The sequence below is a fragment of the Tachyglossus aculeatus genome, chromosome 5, assembly GCF_015852505.1.
Source record: "Tachyglossus aculeatus isolate mTacAcu1 chromosome 5, mTacAcu1.pri, whole genome shotgun sequence".
In the NCBI taxonomy this organism is placed as follows: Eukaryota; Metazoa; Chordata; class Mammalia; order Monotremata; family Tachyglossidae; genus Tachyglossus; species Tachyglossus aculeatus.
The window spans coordinates 40,599,376-40,623,025 of record NC_052070.1 but is presented as its reverse complement, the minus strand read 5'-3'; the positions used below and the strand labels follow the sequence as shown (position 1 = coordinate 40,623,025).

Here is a 23,650-nt window from a genome sequence, read left to right as displayed (position 1 = left end):
AGATGTTCCCCTCAAGCACATATGCATATGCTTGCATTGCACATCTATGGATGGCCAGACACGAGTGCACATCCAAAATATACATGTACATGCACGTATGCATGTTCTCCAGTACTTCAGAGTCCCATCCAGCCCCCAGTCTGGAGCAAACATCAGCAGGAAACGTGTCCACTAATTCCGTTGTATTGTACTCTTCCAAGCACTTAGTACAGTGCTCTCTGTAATAATAATAATGATAATGATGGTATTTGTTTAAGCACTTATTATGTGCAAAGCACTGTTCTAAGCGCTGGGGGATACAAAGTGATCAGGTTGTCCCATGTGGGGCTCACAGTTTTAATTCCCATTTTACAGATGAGGGAATTGAGGCACAGAGAAGTTAAGTGACTTGCCCAAGGTCACACAGCTGACAAGTGGCAGAGCCACGATTCGAATCCATGACCTCTAACTCCCAAGCCCGGGGTCTTTCCACTGAGCAACACTGCTTCTCTAGCCACGCTGCTTCTCTATACATAGTAAGTGCTCAAAAAAATACAATTGATTGATTGCCTGGGGACCCCAAACCCAAACTCAGATCTTCCAAAGAACAAATTGTCTGCTTCACTGGACTTCAAAGACCCCACCTCTCTCAGGGGTCCTTGCCCCGGCTCCTGCCAGGAGTCTCTCTCTGCACCCCCAACCCCGCTGGTAGCCCTGGATAATCCAGACCAATTACAAGCTCCACCTTGGCCAGTCCCCTCTCCCACCGACCAGACCTTTCTTTCTAGTTTGCTGGCTCAGGCACGGATTTCCCAGCAGGCTTACCACCTTTGTTGGCCAAATCCGGTTCCTTGTTTTCCGTGCGTTCCAAGGCCGTGATCCACCGCACCCGATCACTCCTGCATCAGGGAGCATATGACTTTTGTGTCCCCCACCCCCAAGTCCATCCCCAGAGCCTCCTACTCCTTCCCCACTCCATTTTCTAAGCAGGTGGTTGCCTCCTCTGTCCCACAGAGTCCTCTCCCTTCGACCCCCCTGAGATCCTCCAAAGCCCACCCCCTCCAGGAAGACTTCCCCAAGATGTTGCGTGGCTCAGTGGAAAGAACCCGGGCTTTGGAGTCAGAGGTCATGGGTGCAAATCCCGGCTCTGCCACTTGTCAGCTGTGTGACTTTGGGCAAGTCACTTCACTTCTCTGGGCCTCAGTTCCCTCATCTGAAAAATGGGGAGTAAAACTGTGAGCCCCCGTGGGTCAATCTGATCTCCTTGTAACCTCCCCAGCGCGTAGAACAGTGCTTTGCACATAGTAAGCGCTTAATAAATGCCATTATTATTATCATGTTCATGCCCTCTGCCCAGCCCCTTAGCACTAACCCATCACCCAGGTGACTAACTGCTTTAAGGAACAGATGGTAGGCTCAGAGATCCCTTCCTGCAGTTGGTCTTGGGGACGAGTGAGGGAGCAAGCAGGAGTTGAATGAGGAGGCATACAGTTCCTCCTCTTAATATGCCACAGGACCTTGGGCCAGCCCTTCAACCTCCTTGCAGCTCAGTTTTCTCATTGGAAAATTGGTCTGGGCCACTGGTTGGAGCAATGATCGATGGTGGACTGCCGTCGACAGTGGCCCGTCTAGAATGGCGGTCTTGGGGCCCAGCGCTTAGAACAGTGCATTGCACATAGTAAGCGCTTAATAAATGCCATTATTATTATTATTATTATTATTATTACTCACAGGGTGTCCGTGGATAGCAGCAGCTTCTCCGGTTTCCCTTCGCTGTTCTTGGCTATGGTCACGCAGAACATATATGGGACCGAGGAACTACGGTTCCCGCCGCCTGACTTTCCAGTGGCGGGGGGCTGCGGGTCATCCTGGTCGATTTTCTTCACCTCAATCTGGTCGGTCTTGGCGTGGTCCATCACGATGTAGCTCTCCTCACTGGGGGCACAGGACAGTCCTGATGAACCCCCTCCCACGACCAGTGGCAGGCAGCCTGGTTCATTTCTGTCATCATCATCAATTGTATTTATTGAGCGCTTACTATGTGCAGAGCACTGTCCTCAGGCAGCTTCTGGAAAATCTCTCCCACGATTGGTCACTTGTCCCTGGATGTCACTGTGACTGATGCTTCTCCTCCTACCTCTCCCCCCCACACCCCCGGCCTCACATGGTATTTATCAGGAGCCTACTTAGTGCAAAGCACAGTCTTGGGTGCCCACTAGAACAGAGCCCTCTACTAGGCAGCAGCTGGGAGCAGAGCACTGTACTAAGTGCCTGCTGGGAGCAGAACACTGTAATAATAATAATAATAATAATTATGGCATTTGTTAAACACTTACTATGTGTCAGGCACTGTACTGAGCACTGGGATGGATACAAGCATATCAAGTTGAACCCAGTCCAGGTCACTCAGGGGCTCACAGTCTCAATCCCCATTTTACAGATGAGGGAACTGAGGCACAGAAGTTAAGTGACTTGTCCAAGCTCACACAGCAGGCAAGTGGTGGAGCCATTATCCCAAGCCCGTGCTCTTGCTTCTAGGCCATACTGTACCGGGTTTCTGCTGGGAGCAGAGCACTGTATTGGGTGCCTGGGAGGGGCAGAGCACTGCTCTGAGGTAGAAGCAGTGCTGAAATTAACAGCCTGCACACAGAGTGGTGTTACCCCTAGTCAACTCCCTAGGCAGCATTTGCTGCTCATGGGTCTTGGGGTGCTTGGCGGGGGGACTCTCCAAACCCAGGCCATTACTACCCCCTACTCAGAGCCTGGTTTCTGGCTCCATCCTCTGGTGACCAAGAGACAACAAGGACTTGGGGTGGGCTTGGAGACAGCAGCAGCAATGCTGGGATATGGGCTCATTCCAGGCTGGGCTGTCTGACTCTTGGCACCATTCAGGGGTGAGATACATGATTCCCACTCTCCTGGTCTCCAACCAGCCTCAGCCCTGACTGGTCGGCCTGAGCCAGGCCAGAACCAGGCATCAACTTGTACTTCTCAAGCGCTTAGTACAGTGCTCTGCACACAGTAAGCACTCAATAAATACGATTGAATGAATGAATCCCTGGCAGGGCAAGGGAGAACAAGACCGCTCCGCCTGGCCCAGCTGGTCCCCCAGGCCACTCAGCCACCAGCTGCAAGGTCAGGGACCAGTCCGCTATCCAGCCTGCAGGAGCAACAGAAGGTCACCGAGCGGGTCATAGGCCATATGCGCCAGGAAGCAGGAGGATGCGAGTTCTCGTGGCAAAACCAGGGTTTGAGTTCTGCAGGTGCTAACCTGGAAAGCAGAGGCATGTGGACACTTGCTCCCTACAGACCCATCCCCTGATCCAGGGAGGCTCTCCGAAGCTCCCTGCTCCGTCCCCTGGTCCAGGGAAGTCCTCCCCAACCCCAGGTCCTCCCAGTGGGCCTGCATGCCAGTGGTGAAGGGGGGCAGTGGGCGGGGCGGGAGGGCTGTGAGTGTGGTTTCCTGGGAGCCTGGTGGAGCAGGATGCGGGAATGTGAGTGTGTGAGCCCTGAGGGTGTGCGCTCATGTCACAAGGGCAATTAGTTGGCTTAAATGATTCCTGTTCCCAGATGCAGGGCAAAGGTCAAGCCTTTTAAGGAAGAGGATTCCTCTTTCTGCAGCTGTCAGGAACAACCTCAGGAATCTTCCAACATCCCCCTCTCCCTCCAGTGACTGGCAAGGAGTCACGGTCTCCAGGGCTGATGCTTTAAATTCCCCTTTACTTCTAGTGACTCCCCCAAGGCCCTGTGCTGGGGAGGAGGCCTTTTTCTTTCCAAAGGCAGGGGGTTAGCCCAGAAGACCTTTGGATACTCTTCCAACTTTGGGATTCCAGAACCTCCCAGCCCCTAGATCTCCCTCTCCACACCTGGACCTCTGGGGCTGTCCCTCCCCCGCCTCACCAGCCTCGCCCCCAGTCACTTCCTCCCTCCGCCCAAGTCACCTTTTCTTCTTGGTGACAATCAGCACGTCGTTGAACAGGAAGAGGTAGCAGGTGGCCCGCCCAGAGATTTTCCGGAAAATCCCCGAATCCAAGGTGAGTTCTCCTCTCTTGAGCAGCCAGCGGGAAGCCGAGATGAGGGGGAAGGACTGCCAGGAAACAGAGCATAGAGACTCCTGCCACTGGACCTCCCAGGAGGCAAATGGCAAGGGCATACAGAGAAGGTGGGGATGGGCAGATGGCAGGGCAGTAATCTACAGGAACCAAGCCAGCTCTGCAGGAACTGGCTCAGACCCGTCTGCTCCACACCTCCCGGGGCCAAGGAAAGGGCAGGAGACCTCCTGGGAGACCCTCTGCCTCCAATGTAGAGGACAGAGACAATCAGGGGCCCAGAGCATGTGCCAGCCTGCTCCAAGAAGCACCGGAGCATGCGTGAGACAAATCAAACAAGGGCGCCGAGTCTTCCATCACCCCACAGTGTCAGGGCTCACAAATCAATCAATGGGATTTAATGAGTGCTTAATGTGCACAGAGCACGGAACTAAGCACTTGAGAAAGTACAGTACAACAGAATGAATAGATACCATCCCTGCTCACAAGGAGCTTACCGTCTGGAGTGGCTGCTCCAGGAAGTGCTCAATATTTACCACTAATTGATAGACTGACCTGTGCTCAAGGAAGCGGTGGAGCCCAGCTCATTGAAATTTACAGACTGACTCCCCACAATTTCACTCTAGTTACTAAACTTTGTCCTTCTAGTAAGAAACGGTATGGCCTAGTGGAAAGAACACAGGCCTGGGAGTCAGAGGACCTGAGTTCTAATTCTGGCCCTGCCAATTGCTTGCTGTGTGACCCTCGGGCAAATCACTTAACTTCTCTGTGCCTTAGTTCCCTCAACTGTAAACGGGGATTAAATACCTGTTCTTCCTCCTATTTAGACTATGAGACCCATTCAGGACAGGGACTGTGTCTAACTTAATTCACTTGTGTCTACCCCAGCACTTAGAACAGCGTTTGACACATAGTAAGTGCTTAACAAATACCATAAAAAACTAAAACCAAAAACCTTTTTCAGCAGTGCCTGCCAACAGTCAGAGTGAAGCAGCTTGACTCAGTGGAAAGAGCATGCGCTTGGGAGTCAGAGGACGTTGGTTCTAATCCCGCCTCCACCATTTTGCCTGCTGTGTGACCTTGGGCAAGTCACTTAACTTCTCTGTGTCTCAGTTACCTGATCTTTAAAAAGGGGATTAAAAGTGTGAGCCCCACGTAGGACAACCTGATTACCTTGTATCTACCCCAGTGTTTAGAACAGTGCTTGGCACATAGTAAGTGCTTAATAAATACCATCATCATTACCATTACTATTATTATTATTGAGCTGATGTCCTGGCTGCCTGCCCACTAGGGTGAGGGTGCAGTAAGAGCAAGGTCAGCCTAAACTGACCAGTAGAAGGAAGGAGTTTAGAGGGTGGGTGGTGGGGGGGAAAGGCGGAACTGGCCATCTTGGCCCTCCTGCCCTGTTAGGGCTGGGACAGATACAGAAAGCTCCCATTGAACTCTCAGTGCCCGGGTGGCCCAGAGAAATGAAAACCAGCTTCGAAGAGCCATGAAGTTTGTCAGGGGCAGCTCAGGTGGGGTCTTTCGTGTGAAACATCAGAGACCCAGAATAGCTGGGTCCATTTCCAGAGGCAATGGCTGTTCCCAGGAGCCTGAGGGACCAAGTCTGTGCCTGCAGCTGGAAGCAGCCCTGGCCACTGGGAAGAGCAAAGCCCAGGTCCACATGCTATATGCAGTGCTACACCATGCTAGGTGGGCAGAGAGGCAGACGGAGAGGATGGGGGTGGGTAGAGAGGGCAGAGGATGGGGGGAGGGTGAAGGGGGAAATGGAGAGTGGGGAGAGGATGGGGGATGGTGGAGAGGGAATGCAGAGTGGGGAGAGCATGGAAAAGAGCAGAGTGGGGAATGGAAAGTGGGGAAAGGATGCGGGGAGGATGGAAGGAGTAATGGAGAGTGGGGAGAGGACACCTGATCCTTGTCCAGGAAGCACAATTGTTGGCTGGGGAGAACTGTGGCCCACGGGCAGGGCTGGCCTAACGTGGTTTTACAGGCTGGAAGGGCGATGGGTCAGGGACCCGGCCATCAGGGAAGGGGGTAAATGAGGGCTAAGGAGCAGGATTCTGCCCTCTGTCCTGGGTAGAGTGAATCTTGTTTTACCTAGGAAAAAGTAGGGTTCGGGTTCTAATCCACCCCTTTTCCCTGGTTTTCCTCCATTACCCTCTGTGGTCAGTGGGTACCAACTTTTCACTGGAACAGTGGAGGGAGAGGCAAAACGGACAAGCTTGGGAGGGGTGGGCAGGCAGACAGGCTGGAAGCACTGGTGGGCCAGAAAATTCTGACTTGGGTGGTGCCAACCCTGCTGGTCAGCTGGAGACTTGGGGTGAGCAATGCCCAGATGGGTGTCGGGAGACAGTGGAACCCAGCCAAGGTTTGGGGGGGCACTAGCCCCTGGACTCCCACCAGGCTGACCTATGCACCACCCCTATGACCCTGCCCTGAACCACCAGAGAGAAGCTGGTTTGGCCAGCATTTATGATGGGCAAGGGGCCTCTGGTCAGTGGCTCTGCCCCCACAGGTGGCCCCTCAAGGGCAGAGCAGGGAGTGTACCAGCCCACAAGGGCATCCTCACCTGCCTGCCAGTGCACCAGTGGAAGAAGCAGTCACCCCACAGGGGTTGGGACTCAGGGGATGGGGCAGAGATGGGGTGGGAACGGAGCAGGGATGGGGCTGTTTTTCTGGGCAGAGAGACCTGGGAAGGCCGCCAGGGGATTTCACCTTGACTTTGCCGAAGTCCAGCTGGGTTTGCAGGGTGTACATCTGCTCCGTCCTCTCCATCTTGTGGGCCCCCTCGTTGCACTGCTTCACCAGCTGACAACAGAGCAGAGAAACGGGAGGGGCTTACCTCCACTGCACTCCCCCTGGCACCCAAGGATAGAGCCCTGCCCACAGGAAGCACCCAGAGCAGCGCTCTGCACACTGTAAGTGCTCAACCATTATCGCTAACAGACCAACTGGGACAGCTTGTAGGTACTAAGAAGCAGTGTGGCCTTGTGGAACGAGCTCAGGTCTGGGAGCCAGAGGATGTGGGTTCTAATGCTGGCTCTGCCACCTGTCTGCTATGGGACCTTGCAGAGTCATTTAACTTCTCCGTGCCTCAATTCCCTCATTTGCAAAATGGGGATTCGATACCCGTTCTCCCTTGTACTTAGACTGGGAACTCCATAGGGGACCTAGTTATCTAACCCAGCATTTAGTACAGTGCTTAACACATATTAAGAGCTTGACAAATACCATGGTTATTACTGGGGAGAGTGGAGCCGGCCCCAGTTTGAAGCTCTGAAAGGGATTTCCAGCTGGCTACACTGGGCTAAGCCCTCCACCTTGAGTTGGCACCCCCTCCCCTCCCCCTCCTGCCAGCTCCTGAGTTTGCCATGCTCTCTCCCAGCTGTCCACATGTATCTTCTCTAGGAAGAACAAAGGGAGAGGGAAGAAAGGACAGGCATCAATGCCCCTGTTTTGCAGATGCAGCCACTGAGGCAGAGATACAGTGACTCAGTAGTAGTAGTTATGGTGATGGTAATAGTATTCATTCATTCATTCATTCATTCAATCATATTTATATCATATATCATATTTACTGTGTGCAGGGCACTGTACTAAGCACTTGGGAAGTATAAGTTGGTAACATATAGAGACGGTCCCTACCCAACAATGGGCTCACAGTCTAGAAGGGGGAGATAGACAACAAAACAAAACATGTGGACAGGTGTCAAGTCATCAGAACAAATAGAATTAAAGGTAAATGCACATCATTAATAATAATAATAATAATAATAATAATAATAATAATAGCATTTATTAAGCACTAACTATGTGCAATGCACTGTTCTAAGCACTGGGGAGGTTACAAGGTGATCAGGTTGTCCCACATGGGGCTCACAGTCTTAATCCCCATTTTACAGATGAGGTAACTGAGGCACAGAGAAGTTAAGTGACTTTCCCAAGTCACACAGCTGACAGTTGGCAGAGCCGGGACTTGAACCCATGACCTCTAACTCCAAAGTCTGTGCTCTTAACAAAATATTATTATTATATTATTGTATTATTTGTATTATTATTGTTATGTACAGTACAATTATGTATTGTTTGTATTATTAACAAAATAAATAGAATAGTAAATATGTACAAGTAAAATAGAGTAATAAATCTGTACAAACATATATACAGGTGCTGTGGGGAGGGGAAGGAGGTAGGGCGGGGGGGATGGGGAGGAGGAGAGGACAAAGGGGGCTCAGTCTGGGAAGGCCTCTTGGAGGAGGTGAGCTCTCAGTAGGGCTTTGAAGGGAGGAAGAGAGCTAGCTTGGTGGATGTGTGGAGGAAGGTCATTCCAGGCCAGGGGAAGGATGTGGGTCGTGGGTCGATGGCGGGACAGGCGAGAATGAGGTACAGTGAGGAGGTTAGCGGCAGAGGAGCGGAGTGTGAAGGCTGGGCTGTAGAAGGAGAGAAGGGAGGTGAGTAGCAGGGGATGAGGTGATGGAGAGCCTTGAAGCCAAGAGTGAGGAGTTTTTGCTTGATGCGTAGGTTGACTGGTAGCCACTGGAGATTTTTGAGGAGGGGAATAACATGCCCGGAGCATTTCTGCACAAAGATGATCCGGGCAGCAGCGTAAAGTATAGACTGAAGTGGGGAGAGACAGGCAAAGGGGAGATCAGAGAGGAGGCTGATGCAGTAATCCAGTCGGGATAAGATGAGAGATTGAACCAGGAAGGTAGTGGTTTGGATGGAGAGGAAAGGGCGGATCTTGGCAATGTTGTGGAGGTGAGACCAGCAGGTTTTGGTGACGAATTGGATGTGAGGGGTGAATGAAAGAGTGGAGTCAAGGATGATACCAAGGTTGCGGGCTTGTGAGACAGGAAGGATGGTAGTGCCATCTACAGTGAAGGGAAAGTCAGGGAGAAGGCAGGGTTTGGGAGGGAAGATAAGGAGTTCAGTCTTGGACATATTGATTTTTAGATGGCAGGGAGACATCCAGGTGGAGATGTCCTGAAGGCAGGAGGCGACACAAGCCTGAAGGGAGGGAGAGAGAGCAGGGGCAGAGATGTAGATTTAGGTGTCATCAGTGTACAGATGATAGTTGAAGCCGTGGGAGCGAATGAGTTCACCAAGGGAGTGAGTGTAGATAGAGAACAGAAGGGGACCAAGAACTGACCCTTGAGGAACCCCTACAGTAAGGGGATGGGAAGGGGAGGAGGAGCCCGCAAAAGAGACTGAGAATGAATGGCCAGAGAGATAAGAGGAGAACCAGGAGAGGACGGAGTCTGTGAAGCCAAGGTTGGATAGTGTGTTGAGGTGAAGGAGGTGGTCCACAGTGTCGAAGGCAGCTGAGAGGTCAAGGAGGATTAGAATAGAGTAGGAGCCATTGGATTTGGCAAGCAGGAGGTCATTGGTGACCTTTGAGAGGGCAGTTTCGGTGGAATGTAGGGGACGGAAGCCAGATTGGAGGGGGTCGAGGAGAGAGTTGGCACTGAGGAATTCGAGGCAGCGCGTGCAGACAACTCATTCTAAGAGTTTGGAAAGGAATGGTAGGAGGGAGATTGGGTGATAAGTAGAAGGGGAGGTGGGGCCAAGAGAGGGTTTTTTTTAGGATGGGGGTGACATGGGCATGTTTGAAGGCAGAGGGGAAGGAACCAGTATTGATGATGATGTGATGATAATGGCATTTGTTAAGCGCTTACTATGTGCCAAGCATTGTACTAAGCACTGGGGTAGATATAAGTTAATCGGGGCAGATAGAGTTGTCCCTGCTGGGGCTCAAAGTCTAAGGAAGGGGGAGAATAGGTAATTAATCCACATTTTGCAAATAAGGAAACTGAGGCCCAGATAATTTAAGTGAGTTGCCCAAGGTCACATGGCAGGCCACTGGCAGAACTGGGATTAGAATCCAGGTCCTCTGTCTCCCAGGCCTGTGCTCTTTCCACTTGGTCACACTGCTTCTCTATTTACTGAACGCCTACTGAGTTCAATGCATTGTACTAAGCACTGGGAAAACAGTCCAAAATAGTCCCCACCCAAACCCTGTCCTCCTTCAGACTTTCTCATCACTGTAGACAACACCACTATCCTCCCTCTCTCACAAGAGTCAAGGATAAGACTCATTTCACTCATTCAAGCCCCACATTCTGTCACCAAATCCCATCGATCTCGCCTGTCTAGCCACCCACCCCTAGCCCACGTCCTACCTCTGGCCTGGAACGCCCTCCCTCCTCAAATCCAACAATCACTCTATCCCCTTCAAAACCCTACTGAAGGCGCACCTCCCCTAAAGGACTTCCCAGACTGTCGCCTTCTCCTCAGCTCCCCGTCTCCTCCACGTCACCTCGACTTGCTCCCTTTGCTCTCCTGCTGTGCCCCACAGCACTTATGTATATATGTATATACCTATAATTCTATTTATGTATACTGATGCTTGTTTACTTGTTTTGATGTCTGCCTCCCTCCTTCTAGACTGTAAGCCCGTCATGGGCAGGGATTGTCTCTCCTTATTGCTGAATTGTACTTTCAAGCACTTAGTACAGTGCTCCGCACACAGTAAGCATTCAAGTTCATTCATTCATTCAATCATATTTATTGAGCGCTTACTGTGTGCAGGGCACTGTACTAAGCGCTCGGGAAGTACAAGTTGGCAACATATAGACAGTCCCTACCCAACAGCGGGCTAACAGTCTAGAAGGGGTTGGTTACTAGAGTTGGTTACTATTCCACATTATCTGCAGAATCTGCCCCAACCCCTCAATCCAAACAGCCTCTTTGCCAATACAATTAATCAATCAATCATAATTATCAAGTGCTTACTGTGTTCAGAGCACTGTACTAAGCTCTTGGGAGGTACTCTCTCACTCTTCCATCTATGGGAAAAAGTTCATCCTATAAATGTGAATATTTGGCCTTGAGAGAATTAAATAAATAATCCCCGACCCTTTCCCCGAAAACACCAGTGATTTTGAATCAATCAATCGTATTTATTGAGCGCTTACTATGTGCAGAGCACTGTACTAAGTGCTTGGGAAGTACAAATTGGAAACACATAGAGACAGTCCCTACCCAACAGTGGGAAGCCTTTCTTCTCATGACCATCCTTTATGTGTATCCATTATTCTCACAGCCTTGGACACTAAACATATCCATGCATGTGTTATGTCAGAACTGCACTTTGAAACACTTTCTTAGGGATGGGCGAAGATCATAGCTAAATTTCAGTCTGGGACCAGATTCTGATCCATTTTAATATGATACCAAAATTGATTTCTAGATACTAACACATTATGTTATGACCAAGTTTATATTGGAATCCATCAGATTTCTATGCAGATATGTGTGGATGTTCATATTTAGTGATGAAGATAGCTCTCTTCCTCCCTTCAAAGCCCTACTGAGAGCTCACCTCCTCCAAGAGGCCTTCCCAGACTGAGCCCCCTTTTTCCTCTCCTCCTCCCCATCCCCCCAGCCCTACCTCCTTCCCCACCCCACAGCACCTGTATATATGTTTGTACAGATTTATTACTCAATTTATTTTACTTGTACATATCTACTATTCTATTTATGTGCCTCAGTTCCCTCATCTGTAAAATGGGGATTAAGACTGTGAGCCCCACGTGGGACAACCTGGATCACCTTGTATCCCCCCAGCGCTTAGAACAGTGCTTTTCACATAGTAAGAGCTTAATAAATATCATTATTATTATTATTATTTAGCTTTAATTCTGTTTGTTCTGACAACTTGACACCTGTTCACATGTTTTGTTTTGTTGTCTGTCTCCCCCTTCTAGACTGTGAGCCCATTGTTGGGTAGGAACCGTCTCTATATGTTGCCAACTTGTACTTCCCAAGCGCTTAGTACAGTGCTCTGCACACAGTAAGTGCTCAATAAATATGATTGTTTGAATGAATGAATGACAGAACAGATTTAGTAGACACATTCCCTACCCACAACGCGCTTACAGGCAGAAACTTGTCATATCCTTTCTTGACTACTGCAACAGCCTTCTCACAGACCTCCCTGCCCCTGGCCTCTCCCCTCTCCAGACCATACTTCACTCTGCTGCCTGGATCATTTTTCTAAAAATAGTTCAGTCTATGTCTACCCAATCCTCTAGAACTCCTCCAATCATCACCCTTCGACTTCCGCATCAAACAGAATCTCCTTAGCACAGGTTTTATAGCCCCCAGTCAGCTCTATCTCTCCTACCTTACTTCACTGATTTCCTATTACAACCCCATCTGAACACTTAGCTCCTTCAATGCCTACCTAGTTACTGTACCTCAATCTTTTCTGTCTTGTCACTGACCCCTCGCCCACATCCTCCTTCTGGCCTGAAAATCCCTCCCCCTTCATATCCAATAGACCACCACACCCCAATCTTCAAAACCTTATTAAAATCACATCTCCTCCAAAAGGTTTTCCCCGACTAAACACCCATGGCTCCTATTTACCCTCCCTTCTGAATTGCCAATACACTTAGGTTTGTAATCCTTCAGTACTTTGACTTTCACGCTACCCACACAGCACTTCTGCACATATCCATCTACAATTTTTTTAATGTCTGTCCCACCCTCTGGACTCTGAGCTTCTTGTGGGCAGGGAATCATGTCTTCCAACTCAATCGTATCCTCCAAGCAATTAGTACAGTGCTCTGTCCAGAGTAAGTGTTCAATAAATAAATTTGACTGATTGACTGATTCATAGAATCAACCTTCCAAGGCCATACTCAGAAGCAGAGTATTTCCCCCTGTCCTCCTCTTCTGTCCATCCACCTTCTTTGCACCCAAGATTCTGACCCACCTGGCCACTACTAAGAGCAGAAGCAGCCCTCATTGCCTCACTCGTGCCCACCTGGGTGGGGGTGCGAGATGAGGTACCATTGGACTCCTGGCTCCTATCAATGGTGATACTGTTATCCACAATACCACCTTTGTCCCTTCCCTGCTAACCAGGCTGTCCACCCCCAAGACCAAGCTCAATGGGTAGGGGAGAATGGACACCACCCCAGGGAAGTCCCAGAGCGGGTAGGGGAGCCCAGCCAGCCGAGAAGGTGCTTAGAGGATCTCACCTTGCTGATGGCCTTCAGTGCTCGATTAGCAGCTTTATACTGCTCCTCCGAGTGGCCCTGCGTCTTCTGACAGATGGTCTGCAGAGAACACGGCCTGAAGAATGAGCCGAAAGCCTTCCAGAATCCCGAGCTGAGAGAAGCACCTCAATCTCTCGTCCCAAGGGTTGGGGGGGGGTGTCCAACTTGTACTTCCCAAGTGCTTAGTACAGTGCTCTGCACACAGTAAGCACTCAATAAATACGATTGAATGAAATGAATAAATGAGGCAATAAGAGGCTAAATGCCTATTCGCATTTTCATTTTCTGCACTGATAAAGAAGGGCAGTGGATAATACAACACAAGAGAAAATAGTAATTAATAATCATTGAGGTATTCGTTAAGTGCTTACTAAGTGTTGGAGGGATACAAGCAAATCGGGTTGAACACAGTCCTAATCCCCATTTTACAGATGAGGTAACTGAGGCCCTGAGAAATGAAGTGATTTGCCCAAGGTCAGAGAGAAGACAAGTGGCAGAGTGGGATCCCAGGGTCATGCTGAAGTCATAGCAAGGCAGCAAGGAGAGGTTGTGTGTAAAGCTACTCCATTAGACTGTAAGCACCTGAAGAGCAGGGAATGCAACCTACTTTCTTGCTGTACTCTCCCAAGCCTTAGTACAGTGCTCTGCACATGGAAATACTATTGGCCGCTTGATTGATTGTAGTAGTTTTTGGGGTCTGGAGGAGCTGAAGTTTAGTTTGGACTGGTTATGTGGCAAGGTTGGGCGAGGTTGCCCATTTATCCACTATTTATCCACTAGTTTTTATCGTGAGCCTTCACTGTGCAAAGCATTTAGGAGAGTAAAATGAAAGTAATAAGCATGAGTCCTGTTCTCAAGGAGCTTAAAATCAAATGGTCAGAAAGGAGTCAGACATGTGGCTGGAGAGGGCCTACAAGCCTGGCCTAGATAGTCCACAAAATAGAAAATTCTCCTCGGATCTTGTGTCTACCCGAGCTCACAAAGTACTTAAAACATACCTTAAAAAATTTTAAAAATAGATCATTTGGGATAGATTGGGCCATCACCCTGAGGGTGGAACCAGGCTGGGAGCCTTGGGGTAACTTTTCCCTGAACAGGCTCTCCTCCAGCAGCCCCTGTGGAACACGCATTCCTCCAAACAGAAGGAAAAGGTTCAATCAATGGTATTTATTGAGTGCTCACTGTGTGCTGAGCACTGTACCAAACACTTGGGAGAGTACAATGCAGTAGAGTTCGTAGACACGTTCCCTGCCCACAAGGAACTTACAGTCTAGAGAGCTCAAGATGGAATGAAGGTCAGTTCAAGGAGGACCAGCATGTCAGTCCCTTTAACCTGCTGGGCTTTGGGCCCTCCCTATCCAAGATGGCCATCACAAGGCCTGGGACCCCATTCCAGTTTCGCTCCAGCCCCACCACCACCAAGCCCACATCCCCTTTCCCTGCAGCTCACTGATGGCCCCCATCCCCAGTTACTCACGTCCAGCAGCAGCGGAAGGCGGGTCACCCTCTGCATGGGCAGGATCAGGAAGGAGATCATGGGGAGCCCGCCGCAAGCCGGTCGCCTCTCGATCTCTTTCAGGGCCTCTTTGAAGGCCGGGTTGGAGTTCCTGGAGAGAGAGAAGTGACTTCCTCCAGGACTCAGGAAGGGGCCACTCCCGCCCCCTCCGCCTCTGACCACGCCCAAAGGGAACCCTCCCATGGTTAATAATAATAATGATAATTATTATGGTATTAAGCATTTACTATGTGCCAGGCACTGGGGTGGATACAAGGAAATCGGGTTGGACACAATCCCTGTCCCATGTGGGGCTCACAGTCTCAATATCCAGTTTAGAGCTGAGGTAACTGAAACACAGAGACGTAAAGTGACTTGCCCACGGTCACAAAGCAGACAAGTGGTAGAGCCAGGATTAGAGCCCATGACCTTTCATTCATTCATTCAAACAATTGTATTTATTAAGCACTTACTGTGTGCAGAGCACTGTACTAGGTGCTTGGGAAGAACAAATCAGCAACATATAGAGATGGTCCCTACCCAACAATGGGCTCACAGCCCAGAAGGAGGACCTTCTGATTCCCAGGCCCATCCATCCAGGCTCTATCCACTGTGTCATGTTGCTTCCTGCTTCCCAATGTCACCCCTATCCAGGACAAGGCCACTGCAGTAGTGGTGGTGGGAAGGGGCCCTGGGGCCAGGTGCCCCACAGGGAAACCAGGCCTGGACTCAGAGAAGTCAGTCAGCGAGCTGAAAAAAAATCCTCATTCAGTGAGAAACTCGGATCGTCTGGGCCTCGGAAGCCGCCTCTCAGGGCCACTGATTTGTACCCATGACTGGTGACCCACCATTCATGGGCAATGCCGCCATTGCTCACAGCCCGGTGCAGCAAGCGGGACTCACGTGAGCTTCTGCAGCGTCCTCTGCTGGTAGACCTCGTTGGAGCAGTAGGCGACATAGGGCTGGAAGTGGTTGTTGGCGTGCTCCTCCAGGATGTCACTGATGTCCTCAATGCACACGTTCTTTCGGTGCCGTTTCTCCAACTCCTCAAAAAACCTGGGGCAGGAGGGCGAAGGCACAGAGGAGGCCTGAGCCCTGCATGCCAGGGTCCCTCCTGCCCCTGGGGCCCCATGGGGAGTGGTTAGGGCTGTCAGAGGGCATAGCTCAGCGATGCCCTATGAGGGAAAAGGGTTGTAATATCTTTGAAGCCAAGATGGGCGTCTTTCACTTCTTTTTATGTTCCCAAAGTGCACAGCACAGTGCCCTACTCCTGACAGCCACTCAGCACAGTGTTCTGCACTTAACTGGCATCATCCACAGTGCCCTGCTCCTAGTAGGCACTCAGTGCAGTTCCCTGAACCTAACCGGTGTCCACCACAGTTTCCTGATCCCAGCAGGTACTCAGCACAGTGCCCTGCCCCTAACCAGTGTCCAGCACAGTGCCCTGCTCCTGGCAGGCACTCAGCACAGTTCCCTGCACCCAATCAGTATCCAGCACAGTGTCCTGCTCCCGGCAGGCCCTCAAACAAATACCTTGGCCAACAGGCCTTCCTGGATTCATTTCCAACACTCCCTGTGGCACCAACCCCCAAGTCCCCCTGAGCCCTCTTGCATTTATGTGTCTCTAACCGCACATTCAATTAGTGGCTTTGTTATTTCATCCAGGCAGACTGGTTCAACTCCCTTTCTGATCCTTGTTCTTCCTCTTGCTCCACCCAGGAATACTGTTGTTAGTGCATCTCCCCCATTAGCCGGGTGATTGCTCCAGGGCAGGGAACATGATTCTTGCTTCTACTGTACCCTCCCAACTGCTTAGTGCAGCACTCCGCCCTTGAAGTGCCCAATAAATATCACTCATGTCCCGTCTGTCACATTTGGAGGTAAGGACAGCTCCTTAAGTGGTCATCTGACACTGTAGGAGTGGCTAATTCATTCATTCATTCAATCATATTTATTGAGCGCTTGTGTGCAGAGCACTGTACTAAGTGCTTGGGAAGTACAAGTTGGCAACATATAGAGATGGTCCCTACCCAACAGCGGGCTCACAGTCTAGGAGGGGGAGACAAACAAAACAAAACATGTTAACAACATAAAATGAATAGAATAAATATGTACAAGTAAAATAAATAAATTGAGTAATAAATATGTACAAACACATATACATATATACAGGTGCTGTGGGGAGGGGAAAGAGGTAAGGCGGGGGGATGGGGAGGGGGAGAGGAAGGAGGGGGCTCAGTCTGGGAAGGCCTCTTGGAGGAGGTGAGCTCTGAGTAGGGCTTTGAAGGGAGGAAGAGAGCTACCTTGGCAGATGTGTGGAGGGAGGGCATTCCAGGCCAGAGGGAGGATGTGGGCCAGGGGTCGACGCACAGTGAGGAGGTTAGTGGCAGAGGAGCAGAGGGTGTGGGCTGGGCTGTAGAAGGAAAAAAGGGAGGTGAGGTAGGACGGGGCGAGGTGATGGAGAGCCTTGAAGCTGAGGGTGAGGAATTTTTGCCTGATGCATAGGTTGATTGGTAGCCACTGGAGATTTTTGAGGGGGGGAGTAACATGCCCAGAGCATTTCTGCACAAAGATGATGTGGGCAGCAGCGTGAAGTATAGATTGAAGTGGGGAGAGGCAGGAGGATGGGAGATTAGAGAGGAGGCTGATGCAGTAATCCAATCGGGTTAGGATGAGAAATTGAACCAGCAGGGTAGCAGTTTGGTTGGAGAGGAAAGGGCGGATCTTGGCAATGTTGCGGAGGTGAGACCGGCAAGTTTTGGTGACGGATTGGATGTGAGGGGTGAATGAGAGAGCAGAGTCGATGATGACACCAAGGTTGTGGGCTTGTGAGATGAGAAGGATGTTAGTGCCATCAACAGAGATGGGAAAGTCAGGGAGAGGGCTAATGAGCTCTGTTTTTGGCCTACCATCCTGGGAAGGAGGTCAAAGGGAGGGATATGTCATGCTGACTTCCCAAAGAAGGCTCAGAGCGGGCATACAACCTGCTCAAGGTCACACAGTGCAGCAGAGGCAGAACCAGCAGCACAACCTAGTGGGTAGAGCGCGAGCCTGGGAGTCAGAAGGACTTGGGTTCTAACCCCAGCTCTGCCACTAGTCTGCTTTGTGACCATGGATGAGTCACTCAACTTCTCTGGGCCACAGTTACCTCGTCTGCAAAATGGGGATTAAGACTCTGTTCCCCATTTGGGATAGGGACTGTGTCTGAACTGATGAGCTTGTAGCTATCCCAGAGCTTAGTACAGTGCCTGGAACATAGTAAGCACTTATCAAGTATAAAAAACCCAAACAAAAAAACAGAATGAAAACACTATTCTCTTCATTCTCCCCTCCCCAACCTTGGTCTCTGTTGCTCTTCCACAAGCTAGAGTCTGGAAAATCCTGGTCCCTCATGAACCCAACAGCTAATTGAGATTTGGACCCAGACTTCAGGGCCTGCCCAGGGAAGAACAGCTCCTTCTCGAGAATAAAAATTGTGCTATTTGTTAAGCACTTACTATGTCCCCGGCACTGTAGTACAGTGCTCTGTACAAAGTAAGCTCTCAATAAATACGATTGAATGAATGAATGAATACAAGGTCTTCCTGTAGAAGATAGTTTCTGTCCCATATGGGGCTCACAGTCTAAGTAGGAGGGAAAACAGGGATTGAATTCCCATATGACAGATGAGGAAACAGACACAAAGAAGTCAAGAGACTTGCCCAAGATCATCTAGCAGGCAAGCGGCAGAATCTTTACATTGTGAGCTTGACAGGAACTGTCACCGTTTATTGTTGTAATGTACTTTCCCAAACACTTAGTACAGTGCTCTGCACAGAGTAAGGACTTAATAAATATGAATGAATTGAATTGAACCAGGATTAGTCCCCAAGTCCTCTGACTCCCGGGCCTAAACTCTTTTCACTAGGCCACACTGCTTCTTGATGATATGTCACCACACAGGGTGGGGCACTACTGACCTGCTGTGAAACCTTGCACAAGTCATTTAACTTCTCTCAGCCTCAGTTCCCCCATCTGCAAAATGGGGAGAGTAATCCCAGGGCTGTTGCAAGGGCAGAAACGGCTAAATGATGTGAAAATGCTTAGGAGAAAGCCCCTTGTCAGCATTTCAGGACATTTAAGCCCCATCGACCTGGCCTGGTGTTTAGGCTAGGCACAGGAAAACCACCACTACTTCTCAGTCACAAGTGCTCTTCTGGGCTTCATCAGCTTCCAATGTCTAATTATTTTAATTGTGCCTAAATTGCCCAAGCGGATTATTGCTATTGTTGCTGTGTCCTCCAGGGCATCCACACCCTGTGAGAGGCATTCCCAGCCACCCAGCATCCGCTGGCAGTGCTCTCCAGACTGTGAACTCCTTGCAGTGGGATGCTGTCTACCCTCTAGACTGTAAAGTTCGTTGTGGGCAAGGAATATATTCATTCATTCATTCAATCATATTTATTGAGCACTTACTGTGTGCAGAGCACTGTACTTCCGTAGAGAAGCAGTGTGGCTCAGTGGAAAGAGCACGGGCTTGGGAGTCAGAGGCCATCGGTTCTAATCCCAGCTCCGCCACATATCTGCTGTGTGACCTTGGGCAAGTCACTTAACTTCTCTGAGCCTCAGTGACCTCATCTGTAAAATGGGGATTAAGACTATGAGCCCCACGTGGGACAACCTGATCACTTTGTATCCCCCCTAGTGCTTAGAACAGTGTTTTGCACATAGTAAGCGCTTAACAAAGCACTTAACAAGCGCTTAGCCATTATTATTATTATTATTATTACTAAGCAATTGGGAAATACAAATCAGCAACATATAGAGATGGTCCCTACCCAAGAACAGGTTCACAATCTAGAAGGGGAAGACAGACAACAAAACAAAACAGGTAGAGAGGTGTCAATACCATCAGAATAAATAGAGTTATAGCTATATACACATCATTAGTAAAATAAATATAGTAAATATATATAAATAAAAGCGTAATAAATATGTACAAATATACAAGTGCTGTGGGAAGAGGGTAGGGCAGAGGGAGGGAGGGGAGCGATGGGGAGAGGAGGAGGAGGAGGAGAGGAAAAAGGGGGCTCAGTCTGGGAAGGCCTCCTGGAGGAGGTGAGCTCCCAGTAGGGCCCTGTAGGGAAGAAGAGAGCTAGCTTGACAGATGTGTGGAGGGAGGGCATTCCAGGCCAGAGGAAGGACCTGGGCTAGGGGTCGACATCAGGACAGGTGAGAATGAGGCACAGTGAGGAGACTAGTGGCATAGTAGTGGAGTGTGCGGGCTGGGCTGTAGAAGGAGAGAAGTAGGGGAGGTAATAGGGGGAGAGGTGATGCAGAGCCTTGAAGCCAAGAATGAGGCGTTTTTGCTTGATTCGAAGGTTAACAGGCAACCATTGGAGATTTTTGAGAAGAGGAGTGACATGCCCAGAGCATTTGTAGCATGGCTCAGTGGAAAGAGCCGGGTTTTGGAGTCGGAGGTCATGGGTTAAAATCCCGGCTCCACCAACTGTCAGCTGTGTGACTTTGGGCGAGTCACTTCACTTCTCTGGGCCTCAGTTACCTCATCTGGAAAATGGGGATTAAAACTGTGAGCCCCCAGTGGGACAACATGATCACCCTGTAGCCTCCCCAGAGCTTAGAACAGTGCTTTGTATATAGTAAGCGCTTAACAAACACTATTATTATTATTATTATTATTATTATTATTATTATTATTATTATTTACAAAGATAATCCGGGCAGCAGAGTGAAGCATAGACTGAAATGGGGAGAGACAAGAGGGTAGGGGATCAGAAAGGAGGCTGATGCAGTAATCCAGTCAGGATAGGATAAGAGATTGAACCAGCAAGGTAGCGGTTTAGATGGAGAGGAAAGTGTGGATCTTGGCAATGTTGTGGAGGTGAGACCAGCAGGTTTTGGTGACGAATTGGATGTGAGGGGTGAATGAGAGAGCGGAGTCAAGGATGACACCAAGGTTGCGGGCTTGTAAGATGGGAAGGATGGAAGTGCCATCTACAGTGAAGGGAAAGTGAGGGAGAGGGCAGGGATTGGGAGGGAAGATAAGGAGTTCAGTCTTGGACATATTGGGTTTTAGATGGCAGGCAGACATCCAGATGGAGATGTCCTGAAGGCAGGAGGAGACACAAGCCTGAAGGGAGGGAGAGAGAGCAGGGGCAGAGATGTAGATTTCGGTGTCATCAGCGTAGAGATGATAGTTGGAACCGTGGGAGAGAATGAGTTCACCAAGGGAGTGAGTATAGATAGAGAACAGAAGGGGACCAAGAACTGACCCTTGAGGAACCCCTACAGTAAGGGGATGGGAGGGGGAGAAGGAGCTCGTAAAGGAGACTGAGAATGAACGGAGAGAGAGATAAGAGGAGAACAAGGAGAGGACAGAGTTTGTGAAGCCAAGTTTGGATAGCGTATTGAGGAGAAGGAGGTGGTCCACAGTGTCGAAGGCAGCTGAGAGGTCGAGGAGGACTAGGATAGAGTAGGAGCCATTGGATTTGGCAAGAAGGAGGTCATTGGTGACCTTTGAGAGGGCAGTTTCAGTGGAGTTTAGGGGATGGAAGCCAGATTGGAGGGGGTCTAGGAGAGAGATGGAGTTGAGGAATTTGAGGCAGCAAGTGTAGACGACTTGCTCTAGGAGCTTGGAAAGGAAGGGGAGGAGGTAGATAGGGCAATAACTAGAAGGAGCAGTGGGGTCAAGAGAGGATTTTTTTTAGGATGGGGGAGATGTAGGCATGTTTGAATGCAGAGGGGAAGGAACCAGTGGAGAGTGAACGGTTGAAGATGGAAGTTAAGGAGGGGCGGAGGGAAGGGGTGAGAGTTTTCATAAGATAATAATAATAATAATAATAATAATAATAATGGCATTTGTTTACCGCTTACTATGTGCAAAGCACTGTTCTAAGCTCTGGGGGAAAATACAAGGTGATCAGTTTGTCTCATATGGGGCTCAAAGTCTTAATCCCCATTTTACAGATGAGGTAACTGAGGCTCAGAGAAGTTAAGTGACTTGACCAAAGTCACACAGCTGACAAGTGGCAGAGCTGAGATTAGAACCCATGAACTCTGACTCCCAAGCCCGTGCTCTTTCCACTGAGCCATGCTGCTTCTCAATAGGAGAGGGAATGGGGTCCAAAGCACAGATGGATGGAGTGGCACTTGAGAGGAAAGAGGAGATCTCATCTGAAGATACTGCTGGGAAGGATGGGAGAGTAGCGGAGAGGGTTGAGGGATGGCGGGAGGGAGAAGGGGAGGGGTGACTTTGGGGAGCTCAGACTTGATGGTGTTAATTTTACTAATGAAGTAGGAGGCCAGATCACTGGGGGTGAAGGATGGAGGAAGGGGAGGAACTGGGGGCCTAAGGAGGGAGTTAAATGTCCGGAACACCTAATGAGGGTGATGGGCATGGGTGTCAATAACGGAAGAAAAATAGTTTTGCCTGGCAGAGGAGAGGGCAGAGTTAAGGCAGGAAAGGATAAACATAAAGTGAACAAGGTAGTCTTGGTGTTTAGACTTTCGCCAGCAGCGTTCAGCAGCTCGAGCATAACAGCGAAAGAGGTGGACAGTGGCAGTGATCCAAGTCAGTGGGTTAGTGTTGCGAGAGCGACGAAGGGAAAGGGGAGCGAGCACTTAGTACAGCAATCTGCACACAGTAAGAGCTCAATAAATACGATTGAATGACCAACTCTGTTGTACTGTACTCTCCCAAGCTTCTAGTACAGTGTTCTGCACTTATTAAGTGTTCAATGAATATGACTAACTCTTTTATATTCTACTCTCAAAAGCTCTTCGTACAGTTCTATACACAAGTAAGCGCTCAATAAATACAATCAATTGATTGATGGGATGCCCAGGACCTGGGCACCCGGGCCTCCTCCTGGTGCCAGCCCACACCAGACCTGTGTCCCGCCGTGGCTCTGAGGTCAACCATCCGTATGCCTTCTCCTCACCGAAACCTCTCGGCCACAGCTCCTGCATGGCTGGGGGCCTTGCCCACTCACTGGCATTTAGGGACCTTTGGGTGAACTTGTTCAGAGTGTCGTATCCCCGGCCAGACACCAAGGCTCCTGAGGGAGGGTATGCGTGTTCTTTCTTTCTCTTTCTCTTTCTCTTTCTCTTTCTCTTTCTCTTTCTCTCTCTCTCCTCTCTCTCTCTCTCTCTCTCTCTCTCTCTCTCTCTCTCTCTTTCTCTCTCTCTCTCTCCCTCTCCCTCTCCCTCTCCCCCCCCCCCCCCCCCCCAGCTGCCACCCCAGAGTCTAGATAAACAAACACACACTCCACAGAGCCTGGACTGGGGAGATACCCATCGGGGCGGGCGCCTCCCACACTTCCTGGAGACGCAGCTGGAGCAGGGCCTGGGAACTGCTCCCGGCTCTCCTAAGGGACCACAGGGGAAGTGAGTGAGAGGGAGTGAACAGGTCCACTATGGTTGTGGGGTGGAGAAGGCCCCAACCCTTGGGGTGGTGGGGAGGGCTGCAGTCCCCGCTAACCCCTGCCCAATCCTCCATGGATCTACACCTCTGCTGTCCTCACCCCTTTGGTGGGGGAAAACACTTCCTGTTGTGGGCCGCGAATATGTCTACCAACTCTGTTGCACTGTGCTCTCCCAAGCACTTAGTATAGTCCTCTGCCCAAAGTAAGTGCACAATAAATACTACTGATTGGCCCTACCCAGGGGTAAATGGAAAAACACCCACAGGGAACATTTGGGCTTGTTGTGGGCAGGGAATGTATCTGTTATATTGTTGTGTTGTACTCTCCCAACTGATACAGTGCCCTGCACAAAGTAAGCTCTCAATAAATATGACTGATTGATTGATTGATTGATGCTAGGTAAGGAAGAGTAAGGAGTAGGATCAGGGTGTCATCAAAGGCCTTGGAAGATGCTGTGCAACTGCTGTGCCTTCTAATCTTGACAACAGGGGCAGCAGACACGAGCAAAGTCCAAGGACAGACAGGAAATTGCCATTCCCCAAAAGCTAAGCACAGCAGCTGGTTAAGGGGCCCCCACTGGATCTGGAGGGGGCAGGTTCAGAGCTGACAGAAACCCTTCTTTCCCCATTAGAG

At 49.9% G+C, this 23,650-nt stretch overlaps 1 protein-coding gene across 1 annotated transcript in view; it reads right to left on the bottom strand.

Moving 5' to 3' along the window:
- The window catches only part of ARHGEF16 (Rho guanine nucleotide exchange factor 16), a 58,015-nt gene that overhangs the window by 3,815 nt on the left and 30,550 nt on the right, over positions 1–23,650 (bottom strand). Inside the window, exons 7-13 of the mRNA XM_038746715.1 lie at positions 15,498–15,650; positions 14,577–14,706; positions 13,082–13,159; positions 6,750–6,842; positions 3,921–4,066; positions 1,711–1,914; positions 805–878 (exon numbers count right to left, since the gene is read on the bottom strand). Coding sequence (XP_038602643.1) covers positions 805–878; positions 1,711–1,914; positions 3,921–4,066; positions 6,750–6,842; positions 13,082–13,159; positions 14,577–14,706; positions 15,498–15,650 — 878 coding nt within the window. The remainder of the gene's footprint in view (positions 1–804; positions 879–1,710; positions 1,915–3,920; positions 4,067–6,749; positions 6,843–13,081; positions 13,160–14,576; positions 14,707–15,497; positions 15,651–23,650) is intronic.